The sequence below is a fragment of the Delphinapterus leucas genome, chromosome 11, assembly GCF_059928025.1.
Source record: "Delphinapterus leucas isolate spDelLeu-1000000601 "Yukka" chromosome 11, BTC_Dleu_Yukka2, whole genome shotgun sequence".
Classification (NCBI taxonomy): Eukaryota; Metazoa; Chordata; class Mammalia; order Artiodactyla; family Monodontidae; genus Delphinapterus; species Delphinapterus leucas.
The window spans coordinates 2,703,252-2,719,006 of NC_143139.1; the positions used below are offsets into that span (position 1 = coordinate 2,703,252).

Genomic DNA, 15,755 nt, shown 5'->3' on the forward strand with positions numbered 1-15,755 from the left:
TTATTATGTAATATGTCTGGGACTTTGTTGGTTTGGGGCTTGTTTTTGTTTTGGGGGGAGGAAAGGGGAGCATGCGAGAACGGATACCAAGGTGTAAAAGTGTTTTATTAGTGAGTACTGAAATAACTTAATGGATTGGGACTAACACTTTTCTATTTCCTTTAAGAAATGGGAGAAGATAGTTCAGAGTATATTTTGTGAAAATTCTGTTTTAGCTGTATCTCTAAGCATGTATACCATACGTTGATACAGATTAATGTAAAATATATTTCTTATTATGTGTCATGGCCTAAAAATTTAGCCACTGATTATAACAGAGCAATCAAGATCTAAAATCCACTAGCAGAAAGTTGCAAGGCTTAAACAAGATTACAGATATAAAGGGGCTAACATAAGTGCTGCCACTCTATTTTTACAAACTACGATTATTCCAGGATGATGAGGTGTTATTTCTAACTTCAAACCCCTGTTCACAGTCATGAAAAACTTTTTTTAATGTTTATCTAGTTAAAAATAAGATGTGCATTACTTTCAAAGAACCTCTGGGTTCTAACCAATGTACTTGTGACTTGGCAAAATCCACCAACATTACAAACGCATATCCTTTCACCCAGCAATTCTACTTTAAGTAATTTACCTAGAAATATACTTCACTTATGAATAAACTAAACATGCCCATTTTTAAATGCAGCATCATTTTACATAACAGCAGAAACTTTAAGCAGACTGTCCATCAGTGGAAACCTTGTAATAAACCGTAGCACATCCGCACAGTGCTGTTGGTAACAATGAAGAAGCCCCAGAAGAAGTTTCAAAATATATTAATGGGAAAAAAAGGAAAGCAAAGGGAAATAAAGGAATGGTAACACCTGTGTTCAGAGCAAAATTTTTGCTTTATATGGATTGTGCATAAAATGTTCATGGAAGAACACAGAAAGAGGTAAACAGAAAAAAAGAGAATACGTATCTGCCTGTGTATATGTAAACTGTGCCTGGAAGCGTATACAAGAAACCGGTAAGGGGAAGTGAGCAGTGGGGGGTAAGGTGAGAAGAACATATGTATAAAAATGTAAAACAAAGTAGCATCCACTAACAAGATACTACAGTCACTTATCTAGAGTGATCAAATTTTTATTATGTTTACTCATTGAAAGCAAATGAAAACCAAATTAATAGAGGACAACTATTGAACATGGTCCTCTGTACACAAAAGAAAAGCTGAATCTGAGGTTTAGCGAAGAGAGTTTTATTCCTGGGCTATTGTTAGAGGTTAAAAATAAACTGGGACAATGTCAAATATTTCTGATCTATCCCCTCAGTGGAGAAGAACAATAAATACCAGTGTCTACTATAACTATTATCTCAAAGGTACCCTTTAATTTAGCTAAAAGGGGGGGAAGACAATTATTAGTACTTTCCTTATTTATTACAGCGTTAGCCTCTTTCCAGTTATGATTAAGGTAAAATAGGAAAGAAAGTCTTCCTTTCCTTGACGTATGTAGATTAGATGTCATTATAGTAGCATGTGTTTCTATTCAAAACTGCAGTCTTGCAAGAATCCCGGCCCACGTGCTACACTAATTCATGGCCCTACAGCTGCCGTAAGAGACAGAAGATTCGGAGAGGCAGAAGAACGCCCATGCGAATACTCTGGCAATTCACAAGGCACTTTTCAGAGACAGCAGCATGGAAAATACTACTGAAGATACCAAACAGTGTTTACTTCGAAAGTTTAAAAACTGAACATACAGAACAGTTTTCACAATCTACCTCCTGCAGCAATGGTTTCAATTACGACCTGCAAAAATATAAACAGAGGAATGAGAGAGAAACTCTGACAGCACTTAGGTACAACTCAGTGGTAGGAATGAGGACGTGGGTCTGATGCGGGGCCCTGGGCTCAGAACACCTGCACCTCACCTTCTTCTGAAGGACATTAACTTTCCGCTCCTTCACATCCAGCATGTCCTTGAGGTCATGGATCTCTCCAGCTTGTGTCCCCTTCTCCTCAGCCATGTCCTGGATTTGTTTTGTCTTCTTATTCAGCATGGTTTCCTTCTCTTCCAAACGCAACCGCAGAGCATCCACCTAATATAACATTTTTACAAATGGTTAATTGAAAAGGAACGTAATCCTTCCAAACAGATAAGTACAGTTGCCTAAATGATACTTTTATAGTAAACTTTCATTAGAATCAAATAAAAAACCACTCTAAATACAACTGTGACTATTTAGAAATGAAACCCTAAAATTTTGTGAGCACTTCCATAATAAAATAAAATTTACATCCGTTAAATTAAGGTGTAATCAAAATAAATAGATCTGAATAAGGGGGACAAAATTAGAGAATTTATATAAAGGGGTTGAGCTTTGCTACTTCTATAAAAGTGGTATAATCTATTATGTTTCTCAAATTTTAGAATCATATGGAGGATTTAAACAGAATGCCAGGCCAAGCCACGAGTTTCTAATTTGGCAGGGTTGGGGCTCAAGAATCTGTATTTCTAACAAGTTCCCAAGTGATGCTACACTACTTTAGAAAACCCAAAATTAGAAAGAAAACCATAAGCATCACCAAACATGACACCTGCTGTATCAGAGAATACAATCTAGCTGCAGCTGACAATCCCATAATGCACTTAGAGATCTGTAAGGCAAAGCAAGGTCTACTTTCAGATGTCAAGACTAGTCAGCTAAAGCTTGGTATCCAGGTACCTTTATCACCAAAGTTTAATACCATCCATTAGATATAACTTTAAAATAATCAGAAATCTAATATAAGTACTTATTTTTTCTTCCACTTTTGAGGTATAACTGACATACAGCACTGTGTAAGTTTAAAGTGTACAGCATAATTATCTGACTTCCATGCATCATGAAGTGATTATCACAGTAAGTTTTGTGAACATCCATTGTCTCATACAGATACAAAATTAAAGAAATAGAAAACAACCTTTTCCTCATGAGGAGAACTCTTAGAATTTTCTCCCTTAATGACTTTCACATACAACACACAGCCGTGCTTATTAACTTTATCCTGTTGTGCACCGCACCCCTAGTACTTTTTTTTTTTTTTTTTTTGGTGCGGTATGCAGGCCTCTCGCTGCTGTGGCCTCTCCCGTCGTGGAGCACAGGCTCCGGACGCGCAGGCTCAGCGGCCACGGCTCACGGGCCCGGCTGCTCCGTGGCACGCAGGATCCTCCCGGACCGGGGCACGAACCCGTGTCCCCTGCATTGGCAGGCGGACTCTCAACCACTGCGCCACCAGGGAAGCCCCCTAGTACTTATTTACCTGATGTCTGGACGTTTGTACCTTTTGACTGTCCTCATCCAATCTCCCCTCCCCTGATTCCTCACCTCTGGTAACCACATATCTGGTCTCTTGTTCTGAGTCTGTTTGTTTTTCAAGTATAACTGACCTACAGCCCTATGTTACTTCCTGAAACACAGCAGTGTAAGTTGATGTTACTATACATCTCAAAAAGTCTATTACAATACGTCACCACACGATAATATTCCACAGTTACTGACTGTATTCCCCACACTGTACATTCCATCCCCTTGACTCATTTATTTTGTAACTGTAAGTCTGTCCCTCTTAATCTCCCTCACCTATTTCTTTCCTCTCCCCATCCTCCTCTCCTCTGGCAACTACCTGTTTGTTCTCTATATCTATAATTCTGTTTCAGTTTTGCTATGTTTGTTCATTTGCTTTTCTAGATACCACATATATGCGAAATCACACAGTATTTGGCTTTCTCTGTCTGGCTTACTTCACTTAGTACAATGTCCTCAAGGCCCATCCATGTTGTCACAAACAGCAGGATTTCCTTCTTTCTCATGGCTGAATAATAATATACACATACACAGACAACATCATCTTTATCCATTCATCCACTGATGGACACTTAGGTTGCTTCCATATCTTGGTTCATTAATGCTGTAATGAACATAGGGGTGTATGTATCTCTTATAATTAGTGTTTTTGTTTGCTTCAGATAAATACCCCAGAGTGAACTGCTGGATCATACAGCAGTTCTACTTTTAATTTTTTGAGGAATCTCCATACTGTTTTCCATAGTGGCTGCACCAACTTACATTCCTACCAACAGTGCACAAGGATTCCCTTTTCTCCACAGACCACAGACTCACCAACACTTGTTATTTGCGGTCTTTTGGATAATAGCCACTCTGACAGGTGTGAGGTGATATCTCATTGTAGTTTTGATTTGCATTTCCCTGATGATTAGTGATGTTGAGCATCTTTTCATGTGCCTGTTGGCCATCTGTATGTCTTCTTTGGAAAAATGTCTACTCAGATCCTCTGCCCATTCTTTAATCAAGTTTTTTTTTTTTTTATGTTGAATTGTATGAGTTCTTTGTATGTTTTGGATGTTAACCCCTTATTGAATATATTATCTGCAAATATCTCCTCCAATTCAGTAGGTGGTCTTTTTGTTTTGTTAATAGTTTCCTTTGCTGTGCAAAAACTTTGTAGTTTGATGTGGTCCCACTTGTTTAGTTTTTGCCTGTTTCCCTTGCCTGAGGAGACATATCCAAAAAAAATTACTAAGACTGATGTTGAAGAGGGTACTGCCTATATTTTCTTCTAGAAGTTTTATGGTTTCAGGTCTCACATTTAAGTCTTTAATCCATTTTGGGTTTTCGGTTATTTTTTTTAATTAATTTATTTATTTTTGACTGCATTGGGTCTTCGTTGCTGCACGTGGGCTTTCTCTAGCTGCGGCGAGTGAGGGCTACTCTTTGTTGTGGTGCGCGGGTTCTAATTGTGATAGCTTCTCTTGTTGTGGAGCACGCACTCTAGGCACACAGGCTTCAGCAGTTGTGGCGTGCGGGCTCTAGAGCGCAGGCTCAGTAGTTGTGGTGCACGGGCTTAGTTGCTCTGTGGCATGTGGGATCTTCCTGGACCAGGGCTCAAACCCATGTCCCCTGCATTGGCAGGTGGATTCTTAACCACTGTGCCACCAAGAAAGTCCTTTTAATCCATTTTGAACTTGTTTTTGTGCATGGTGTGAGAGAGCAGTCCAGTTTCATTATTTTTCACGTAGCCGCCCAGTTTTCCCAACACCGTTTGTTGAAGAAGCTGTCTTTTCCCCACTGTATATTCTTGGCCCTTTGTCATAGATTAACTGCCCATATAAATGTGGATGCGTTTCTGGGCTCTCTATTATATGCCATTGATCCATGTATCCATTTTTGTGCCAGTACCATACTGTTTTGATTACTGTAGCTTTATAATATAGTTTGAAATCAGGGAGCATGATATCTCCAGCTTTGTTCTTCTCTCAAGACTGTTTGGCTATTTAGGGCCTTCTGCATTTCCATACAAACTTTAGAATTATTCTAGTTCTATAAAGAATGCCATTGGCATTTTGTACTTATTTTAAAATCTATTCACAGCAAATTTCATTAAACATACTCACACACCAAATTCTTTTGTTTTTTTGCTTTCCCACTAAGTATTTATAATTCAGCAAATAGTTACACATTTGATTACAGAAAAACAGGGAGGTGGGTTTCTTTCTGTTCAACGAAAATATAACATGAGTCATACATGCAAGCCACTTATGAAATTTTTAATTTCCTAGCAGCCACATTAAAAAGTGATAAAGGAAGAGGTAAAATTAATTTTAATAATATATTTTATTTAATCTAATATATATACACATTATTGTCATTTCAAACCTATAGTCTATATAAAAAAACTATTAATAAGCTATTTTACATTTGTTTCGTACTAAGTCTTCAAAGCCCAATGCATACTGTAATTGACACTTGTGTCACATCTCAATTTGGACTTGCCACGTTTCAAGTGCTCAACAGCCACGTGTGGCTGGTGACTACCACACTGACAGCGCACATCTAAGATAACAAGTATGTTTCTACAAAATATCTTTAATCTTGAACTTGTACTATATTATTTTTCCTGTCTGAATGTAGAATAACCCACAAAGAAAAAATAGGTCGGACTTCCCTGGTGGCGCAGTGGTTAAGAATCCACCTGCCAATGCACGGGACATGGGCTCGAGCCCTGGTCCAGGAAATTCCCACATGCCGCAGAGCAACTAAGCCCGTGTGCCACAACTACTGAGCCTGCGCTCTAGAGCCCGCAAGCCACAGCTACTGAGCCCGTGTGCCACAACTACTGAAGCCTGTGTGCCTAGAGCCGTGGTCCGCAACGAGAAGCCACTGCAATAAGAAGCCTGCGTACCGCAACAAAGTAGCCCCCGCTCGCCACAACTAGAGAAAGCCCACGTGCAGCAACGAAGACCCAACGCAGCCCAACAATTAATTAATTAATTAATTTAAATAATAGGTAATATGGGTAATGACTCACAGAGAGAATACCAAAACATCAGGAAATATTATTACATTATATCATAACTGTATTATTACATCAATAACATATTGAAACTATATTATATCAAAACAGTAAGGTATCTGAGAACCAGTACTGTATGTTTAGTGGCACTTACTGCTCAATAAGTATTGTGGAAAATTTCCTAGGAGACCAGTCTCATTTGGGACTGATATAGATAAGCCATCATGTACTTACAAATTACGTTGGACCATGCTGGAGAGGAAAAACATGTAAATAAACAACATTTCATTCTGCTAAACTGTATTTCTCTCAACCACTTCAACGCCACCAGTCTCACCAAGCCAGAAATTGGGGAAGCCATCTTTTCAGGTCCCATTTATAATTCGTCAGCACAAGTTCCACTGCCCCCTCAATAAACACTCTTGCACCTCTAATTTTCCTCTATTCTACTTTAATTAATGATACAGGGTAAACCTTATTACGTTCTGGAAAGGTCCACCTAAGAACTTTCAAACTCTGAAAATCTTATTTCTGAAACACGGTTCTTTCCTTTCTTCTGTGCCCACTAAATCTACTCTTTGTCCAAAGTATAACCTCTGATCTATCATCCCTAACTTTTTGTTATTCACCTCCATTCTGGTTTTGTTTGTTTTTCTCCCAGCCTGAACAATCATTTCAAATACAGCCTCACATCATCTTTTTTTTTTCCAGTCATGTTTATTTTTACAAACCTTTACTTCTGTATTAAACAGTTTTCTTCATTCTACCCTCAGACTTCTGAACCTTCCTGCACATGGTCATGTATATGCTTGCCAACCACATACACAGTATATCAAAAGTCCTCAGAATTCTATTCTCAAGCATCGTATTTCCTTCCCTTGTATTTTCCCTGTGGAAAATTTCAATTTCCCATGGTAACCGGCAAAACTGGTACTTTGAGAGGAAAGCAGACCCAAGATCTCAAAGCTAAAAATAAGTGATGGAGCATGGATTTAAGGCTAAATGGTCTGTCTTCAGATCCTAAGCTCTTAACCACTAATTCTGTAAGATTTCATATATGTAAAATTCTACAAAATGCAAACTAATTTCAGTAACAGAAAGCAGACCAAGGGTTGCCTGGATATGAGGGAGGAAGTGGGGAGGAGTGAAGAATATCAGGGAGAGGCAGAAGAAAGGGGTTACAAAGAGGTACAAGAAAACTCTGGGGACAGTGTTCTTTATCTTGACTGTGCCACTGGTTTCAGAGGTGTGTGTCAAAACTTACCAAATTGTACATTTTGAATATATGCAGTTTATTTGATGTCAATAAATTTGATTTTTTTAAGTAAGCAAAATTAGAAAGCACGGTATTAGAACAGGAATAAACCAACAGACGTTTGCCACAGAAATGCGAGCCCAGACACACACACTCACACCATTTAGTGACCCGTACACACAGAGACAGAGGTGACACTGTATTCAGCGAGGAAAGGACAGAGTAGCTGATAAATCGTTTTTAGACAACTGGCTACCCATACTGAGGGAGGGGGAGAACCCTGACTCATATCATACACAAAAATGAACTCTACATGAATTAAAGCTTTATATATAAAAAGCAAATCTTTAAAACTTTTAGAAAGAAAGATACTTTTTACGTATCTTTTAAGACAGGGCAGCATGGAAGGATTTTTTTTTTTTTTTTTTAAGACCCAGAAAGGATACATCATAAAGAAAAAATACTGGTAAGGCCAACTACGTTAAAATTAAAAACTCCTACACGTCATTTACCATATTAAAATGTTTTAGTATTTTACCTATATTTTAAGTGCCTGAAATGGTTCTTAGTAAAAATACTACTAAGGAAAATAGAGGCATATTTATACTAGTTTTTTAATTTATTTATTTTATTTTATTTATTTTTATTTTTGGCTGTGTTGGGTCTTCGCTGCTGTGCACGGGCTTTCTCTAGTTACGGCGAGCAGGGGCTACTCCTCGTTGCAGTGTGCGGGCTTTTCACTGTAGTGGCTTCTCTTGTCGCGGAGCATGGGCTCCAGGCGCACGGGATTCAGCAGTTTTGGCACGCAGGCTCAGGAGCTGTGGCTCGCGAGCTCTAGAGAGCAGGCTCAGTAGTTGTGGCTCACGGACTCTGTTGCTCCACGGCATGTGGGATCTTCCTGGACAAGGGATCGAAGCCATGTCCCCTGTATTGGCAGGCAGATTCTTAACCACTGCGCCACCAGGGAAGTCCCTACACTAGCTTTTTAAAATGTTGATATTTTGTCAACTGGTCAAGATTAAATATGACGCTACACTGAACTTCAATTTTCAAAATGTATAACCATTTACAATCACTCCAAAAAAATTAAATACCTAGGTGTAAATCTAACAAAACATGTACAGGCTCTGTATGCTGAAAATTACAAACGGCTAATGAAAGCAACTGAAGAAGATCTAAATGAGTTCTTCCCATGAATAGTATATGAAATGGAAACTTGACATGTGTAAAGATAGCCAATCTACTTAAATTTTTCCTCAAAGATGAGGAAAAGGAAAAGATTACTCAGCAGTGACAAAAACGAAAGTATTTTACTGACAAACAGCAGAACTACAATAAGCCAAGCCCGGCGAATCCAAAAGATGTTACATTACAAACTTCCAGTGTTGGTGCCTGAATTCAGCACTAGAGAGCTCAGAGCAAGAATTAAAATCCAATGAGGAACAAAGATGGAATACATGATCACCACTGAGTTCTCCAATGGTCCTTTCTAAAGTGCAAGGTGACAAAATTCCTTAAGTTACCCACAGTTTTCCTTCATCTACGTATTAAAATCAGAAACACTCCACTATGCAAAGAAGGGAAAAAGGTCCAGAAGGGAAATGTCGGAACAGACTGAATATCTGTTCAACAGGGAGAAGAGAACTGCCACCACAGAGCGAAGATGCTTGTGAATAGGAAATTCAACGACCAGGTTGTCAAGATGCCAGAAGAACTCACTGACCCTTATCCACCTGGCGTTTGTTGAGGCTCAGCTCCAGCCCGCCTACATGGCTACTAGTCCCATCTGACAGTAACAGATGTGGTTCCTATTAGTGAACCCATTACAGGGCATCCATCAGTCAGGGCGAGTCAAGAGGGAGCTCCTTGAACCCTCTGACCCGCTGCACAGTTAAAGAGGTCAAAGTCTTAGAAAGTACACATGCCAGAAATCTAAAAATAAATAAATCTCATGCCAAGTCATTTCTACCTAATTCCTACATTCTAATTTGTATTCTGTATACTATATATTCCACCTCTAATATGTATTCTATATATTCCAATAACCACAAGCAAAAAAAACAAAGCAACTCACCTTATAAACATTTTACCCAATACCCCTGAAATACACTATTAAATTCTTACTGCAGAAGTCAAAAGCCCAGACATTTAAACCTGTAGATAAGCAGGAAAGCGTCCCTCATCGCTTCTAAATGTTTCTCATTCTGATGGGACCAATGTCTCAGGATAATAACTGTGAGGCCTCATATTTGTTGCTTCCTTACCAAAAGTACCCAGATGCCCCAGCTGCACTTTTACGTTAGATCCCTGACTCTGCTGAGTGACCTGGAAATGGGCCTGCGCTAACCACTCATAAATACCCGCATGCCGATTTGAGGGGGTGTCAGGTATGAGACCCACAAGAATTGGTGACTGAAAAAGGTAAAGAATAAAAACTCTTGTTATAAACATACAAACCTTTGGTGTTATTGCAGTGGGAAATGCAGGTGTTGACATTAAAAATATTTCATATCACAAATATTAGCCACAGAAACTACCCAAGCCCACAGCCTAATTACTAAGTGATCTTTTCTTTTTTTATATAAATTTATTTATTATTTATTTTTGGCTGCATCGGGTCTTTGTTGCTGCGCGGCTTTCTCTAGTTGCGTCAAGCGGGGGCTACTCTTCGTTGTGCAGCTCGGGCTCTAGATGCGCGGGCTTCAGTACTTGTGGCTCGTGGGCTCTAGAGCACAGGCTCAGTAATTGTGGCGCATGGGCTTAGTTGCTCCGCGGCATGCGGGATCTTCCCGGACCAGGGCTCGAACCCTGCATTGTCCCCTGCATTGGCAGGCGGATTCTTAACCACTGTGCCACCAGGGAAGCCCTACTAAGTGATCTTTTCAATTCAAATCACCTGTGTACACTTTTTCTTGGTCTGCTTTTTCATGCAATGCAGAATTTATATGGGCTGGTCTGGAGATCTGAGATAAAAATAACCACAAAAACCACTTTGCTACTACTAGATTAACTGCTCTGAATTCTACACTGATCTTTTGGTTTGGTATGAACTAAATTCAGAGTATAATTTTGCATGAGGTCCGTATTTTGCAAACCACAAAAAACGTATTCAGGAAAACCCCTCAGAGACTAGTAGGACACACAGTCATCACCCTAACACCATTCTTGGCAGGAGGAATAAGACTTTGTTTATTCACATCAACTGAGCTGGAGGCACAGCATCTAACCAGCTTGCCAAGCACCAAGGTCTGTGGCAAACAGGTTATGCCAACTTCAACAAAATCAGAAGGTTTTTCCTCCACAAGACTTTCTCTACCAATGGACATGAACAGAAAAATGGCTACATTGCTGTTTTGGCCTTTTACTTCTGATCACAAAAGTATTCGTTATCTCAACCCACCTTAACCTTCTTTTGTTTTACATCAATAAACAGATCTACCTAAGAGCACATTAGCACTAGTAACTGCATGCCAGTAACAATGGCATGTTTCCTATAATTCCTCTTTTGCAATTATATGACTCACTGCCTTTCTAACTCTCTGACCACACCTTTTCAGTTTTCTTCACTGGATCCTCTGTCATTTCCCCCTCTTTACATCTCACTCTATACAACCTTCCTCTGGAGAAACCAATTCATCCCTAAGGCTTTAGCCACTACCCCCATAATGACAGCTTCCGAATATTTATTCCTAGCCTGTTCCTAGCCCCAACCAGTTCTAAAAACCTGAGATTCTAACAAAAGTTTCTGCTTTCACTGAATATTTAGTTTAGAATGAGCTTTTTTTAAAAAAATCTTTTCTTTTAAAGGACCTTTAAAGATCACCTAATGTGGTCAAACATAAATGTAAGTTAAATCTGAGTACTGTCTACTATATTATTTTCTGCATTTTTCCTGTATTTCATAAATTTTTTTTAAAGTTTATGTATTTATTTATCTGGCTGTGTTGGGTCTTCGTTGCTGCGTGCGGGCTTTTTTTAGTTGTGGCGAGCTGGGGTTACTCTTAGTTGCGGTACGCGGGCTTCTCATTGCGGTGGCTTCTCTTGTTGCAGAGCACGGGCTCTAGGCGCACGGGCTTCAGTAGTTGTGGCACATGGGCTCAGCAGCTGTGGCTCACAGGCTCTAGAGCACAGGCTCAGTAGTTGTGGCGCACGGGTTTAGTTGCTCTGCGGCATGTGGGATCTTCCTAGACCAGGGCTCGAACCCGTGTCCCCTGATTTGGCAGGCGGATTCTTAACCACTGTGCCACCAGGGAAGTCCCCATAAATTTTTAAAAATTTAAATAATCTAACCAAAAACAAAAGAAAAATTAAATAATCTAAACTACTCCTAATTTTAAAGCTGAGGAAATCAAAGCCAAAACTAAGTGACTTGCCCGAGATCACTAAGTGTAATTTCCTATCACCACATCTCCCACTGTTCCCACCTAGAAAGGAGTACGAATGAAGGGCGTTGGGTCATGAGACTGAGAGTGCACACAAGCAGACCTTTTTAAAAGGCTATTTCAACAAACTGCACTGAGTTCTGTTTGACATTCCAACAAAAGGTTGAAGAGCTCAGAGAAACTTGCAAAAGACCACAGGCAGAGATGTGCCATTCAACAGTGCACAGTTTATCTGTACAAAGGTGGGGGAAGGGGGCTACAAAGTTATCATCTGAAAAAACCAGTGACGATATTTTAAACCCATTGATATTTAATATTCACCTCCAAATTCAGATAAGAACTTCACAATTAAAAAATCTATTCTAGCCACATTAAACATCTATTCTAACCTTAGGAAGTTGGTATTATTATTATTCTCAGTGACAGATGAGAAAATGGAGGATTACAGAGGTAAAATAACTCATCCAAGGTCACATAACTAATAAATGTAGAAGGCTATTTCAAGCCTAGGTCTGACTCCAAAGCCCATGCTTTGACCACAGTGCTACTAAATCCAGACCACCTCTGTGAAGTTCAACAGATTAAAGGAGATGTTCATAAAGCAGGAGCAATTCCATAGATACTATATACTGTACACTGCCCAACACAAAAGGACCTCATACCATGGACCCTGAACAGGAAAAAAAACAGGGCTTTTCCCACATCCCGTTTTTCCTTAAAGAATTTTAAAATTAAAAAAAAACAAACTCCTGAATCCATGTTCTTTTTCATATGTGCTTAATTTAGTGATTTGAGAGCTGGATGAAAGTCTAGGGTAGCTTCAGAGAGGAGGATGAGATCACTTAAGAGCAATCATAGGGGGCTTCCCTGGTGGCGCAGTGGTTAAGAATCCGCCTGCCAGTGCAGTGGACACATGATCAAGCCCTGGTCCGGGAAGATCCCACACGCCGCGGAGCAACTAAGCCCGTGTGCCACAACTACCGAGCCTGCATTCTAGAGCCTGCGAGCCACAACTAATGAGCCCACGTGCCACAACTACTGAAGCCTGCAAGCCTAGAGCCTGTGCTCTGAAACAAGAGAAGCCACTGCAGTGAGAAGCCCGTGCACCACAACAAAGAGTAGCCTCCGCTCGCCGCCAACTAGAGAAAGTCCGCGCGCAACAACGAAGACCTAATGCAGCCAAAAATAAATAAATAAAATAAATAATTTTATCTTTTTAAAAAAAGGGCAATTTTAGGAACAGAAATATAGCAATTATAGAAAAAGGTGAGAACATTCAAAGAGCTGGTTCAAACTGTCTTTTATGGGATCCAACAGGAGAAAGCTGCTTTGGAAAAAGTGAGCCTTGTCAAGTGTCACCAGAGTAATTTAAGAAAAAAAAGCAAATCCTGATAAACAGGCATATAACATTCATATAATCACCCCAAATTCAAAAGGAAGTTAGCTTTTCTACTGTTATCTTTTAGAATGAGACCCTTATATTGGAGCAGTTGTCCTAATAACTTACAAGGGTAATTACTGAAACTCAGTTAGTCCTAAAAACAAATATAAAAACCATCCAAGAATGACCACAAATACAGTCTTTGTTCTCTGTGGTACAAGAAACCAATCACAAGCCCATCTGTGTGAGACCTAGCTAATAAGAACACTATTTCAGAGGGTGGTACAAAGAGAAGGATGGATTGCCAAGGGGAAGAAGTCATCTATTAGACTGTGACAAGCTTTTAAGCGTTTGCATTATCATTAACCAACTGCCTGGTCCCCTGGTTCCCACACCTGCCACCTCCATCCAAAACTATCACAGCAGCGAACTTGGCAACAGGCTCACCTCCAAAACACTGGTGCCCTCTTTTGACCCTTTTGTAGTACTGCATGCATACCAGGCATTGATGTGAAAAACTCTAATAAAGCCACAAATTAATAAATTTGCAGGTTAACATTTTTCAGATAATTCTATATTTGCAATTCCCTAAATAAACCTTAATTTAGCTTGATAAAAATATTAAATAGCAGACCTTCTACATAAAATTTATGCCAATGAAAAGAAAAGCAACAAGAACCTCTTACCATTTTAACAGTTTACATATATTGGCTGATAGTATTACAAGAGTTAGAATGATGCCAATAACTGACAAAGACCTTACTATGTGCCAGGCACTAGGAGTAGAGAAATTAGTTTAATGCTAACAACCTAATGAGGCAGGAACTCCTCTTCATCTTACAGATGTAAAACGAGGCACAATGAACTTAAGTAATGTGCCCAGGACCCTGCACCTGGTAGCAAGTGGTAAAACTGAAGTTCACACTCAGTAACTGTGAGGCCAGAGCCAGAGCCTTATTTATCCCAAAATAGCCCTCTGAGGTATCATGATAAAATGAAACGTGATCAAAATAGAAAAAGTATAGTTTGTAAGGAAAATTATAAATACATCATCCAAATCTCTCATTTTCAACAAAATCCCAAACTGTAAAAAAATAAAATACTACATGAAACATTTTGGTCATTTTCCCATTCCTGCTCGCGTGAAGATTCTGAACTTCTGGGTCTGAGATGTTTCATGCATTCTTTTTACTACCCATTCCTTTTCTCATTACACTATGCCTTTATTTATCGATTATCTTGTTCTTTAAAAGAAAAGAAAAAATTAATCCATACTATATGCTTTATTTTTCTTCTAGACAGCAGAACTGCTTACCTATTCCTACCTAAATTCTCTGTTCCACTGAGATCTTTAGAAAATATTTTCCTTAAGACAGCAAATCCAAATAGCATCATCAATTCCTTCTCATTGCAAATATGATAGATTCTCATCTGTCTGGAATTATTTAGTGTGTTCCTACCTCTAATCAAGGCTGGCAGACTAGATAATCTTCTAATATTTCTAAAAACGCTAACTTTATTTTCAAACAGGACATGAAGGCACGTGTCTAATAATCTGCAGTTCAAAACAAGATTTATCTCAAACATTTCTAGATTCCACAGTTTGCTTACTCAAAGCTATTCATAATACCAAAACTTAAGGACACTTAATAACCCAACACAGGCTGACCAAGCTCACTCCCATTCATGACTGAAAGATTTACCAAGGGTGAGGACAAATGCTTTTACAACTACCTTTTCATTTCATATCATTAGTTTGAAGTCTACTTAGAAGCACAGACTTAGTCAAAGTCTGAAGTATCAAAAACATATATTAACTGCACTGGTTTAATTTGTTAGATACAAGAACAATAGAAACAAGATGGCTATAGTTTAGTACTATAACTGACCACATCGCTAAAGAATCCATCATAATATTATTCATAACTCCCGTATCTCAACACAACGAGAAGTGCACAGGTAATACACAAGAAAAGGTGCCAAGGAATGGGCTCCGTGCAAATCCCACAACTCCTTTTACCTCGGTCTGCAGGATGGCAGCCCTCTGCTCCTTAGCAGTCAAGGACTCCTTCAGCACTTCAATGTGTTGCTTGCTGTCTGAGAACTGGTTGGTGAGTGTTTCTAGCTTTGTCTGTAGGGCTAGTAGTTCTGTGTCCTTTCTGGACAGCTCCTGCTTCACCTGACCAATCTAGAGAAGAAGAAAAAGCAGTATAAGGAAAAAAGAAATAAAACCGCCACCTCTGATCTGGGTCTTTGACAGATCCCCGTCAAGATATACAGCATTAACTTTACGACAGGACACAATTCATCTTTTTGCATCATCTAATCTTAGCTGACCACCCTCCCAAAAAAAAACAAAGCTTATTCAACTAATAGCAAAATTTCCAGTTTTCA

At 39.3% G+C, this 15,755-nt stretch overlaps 1 protein-coding gene across 18 annotated transcripts in view; it reads right to left on the minus strand.

Annotated features, from left to right (window-relative positions):
- ERC1 (ELKS/RAB6-interacting/CAST family member 1) overlaps positions 1-15,755 on the minus strand; it is a 387,721-nt gene that overhangs the window by 268,653 nt on the left and 103,313 nt on the right. For all 18 annotated transcript variants that reach the window (XR_016394796.1, XM_089919955.1, XM_089919951.1 and 15 more), the window contains 2 exons: positions 15,382-15,549; positions 1,921-2,088 (listed from right to left, as the gene is read on the minus strand). Coding sequence is in view for 17 of the 18 variants with exons in the window: in XM_089919955.1 (XP_089776081.1) it covers positions 1,921-2,088; positions 15,382-15,549 (336 nt within the window). In the remaining variant the exon portion in view is untranslated. The remainder of the gene's footprint in view (positions 1-1,920; positions 2,089-15,381; positions 15,550-15,755) is intronic.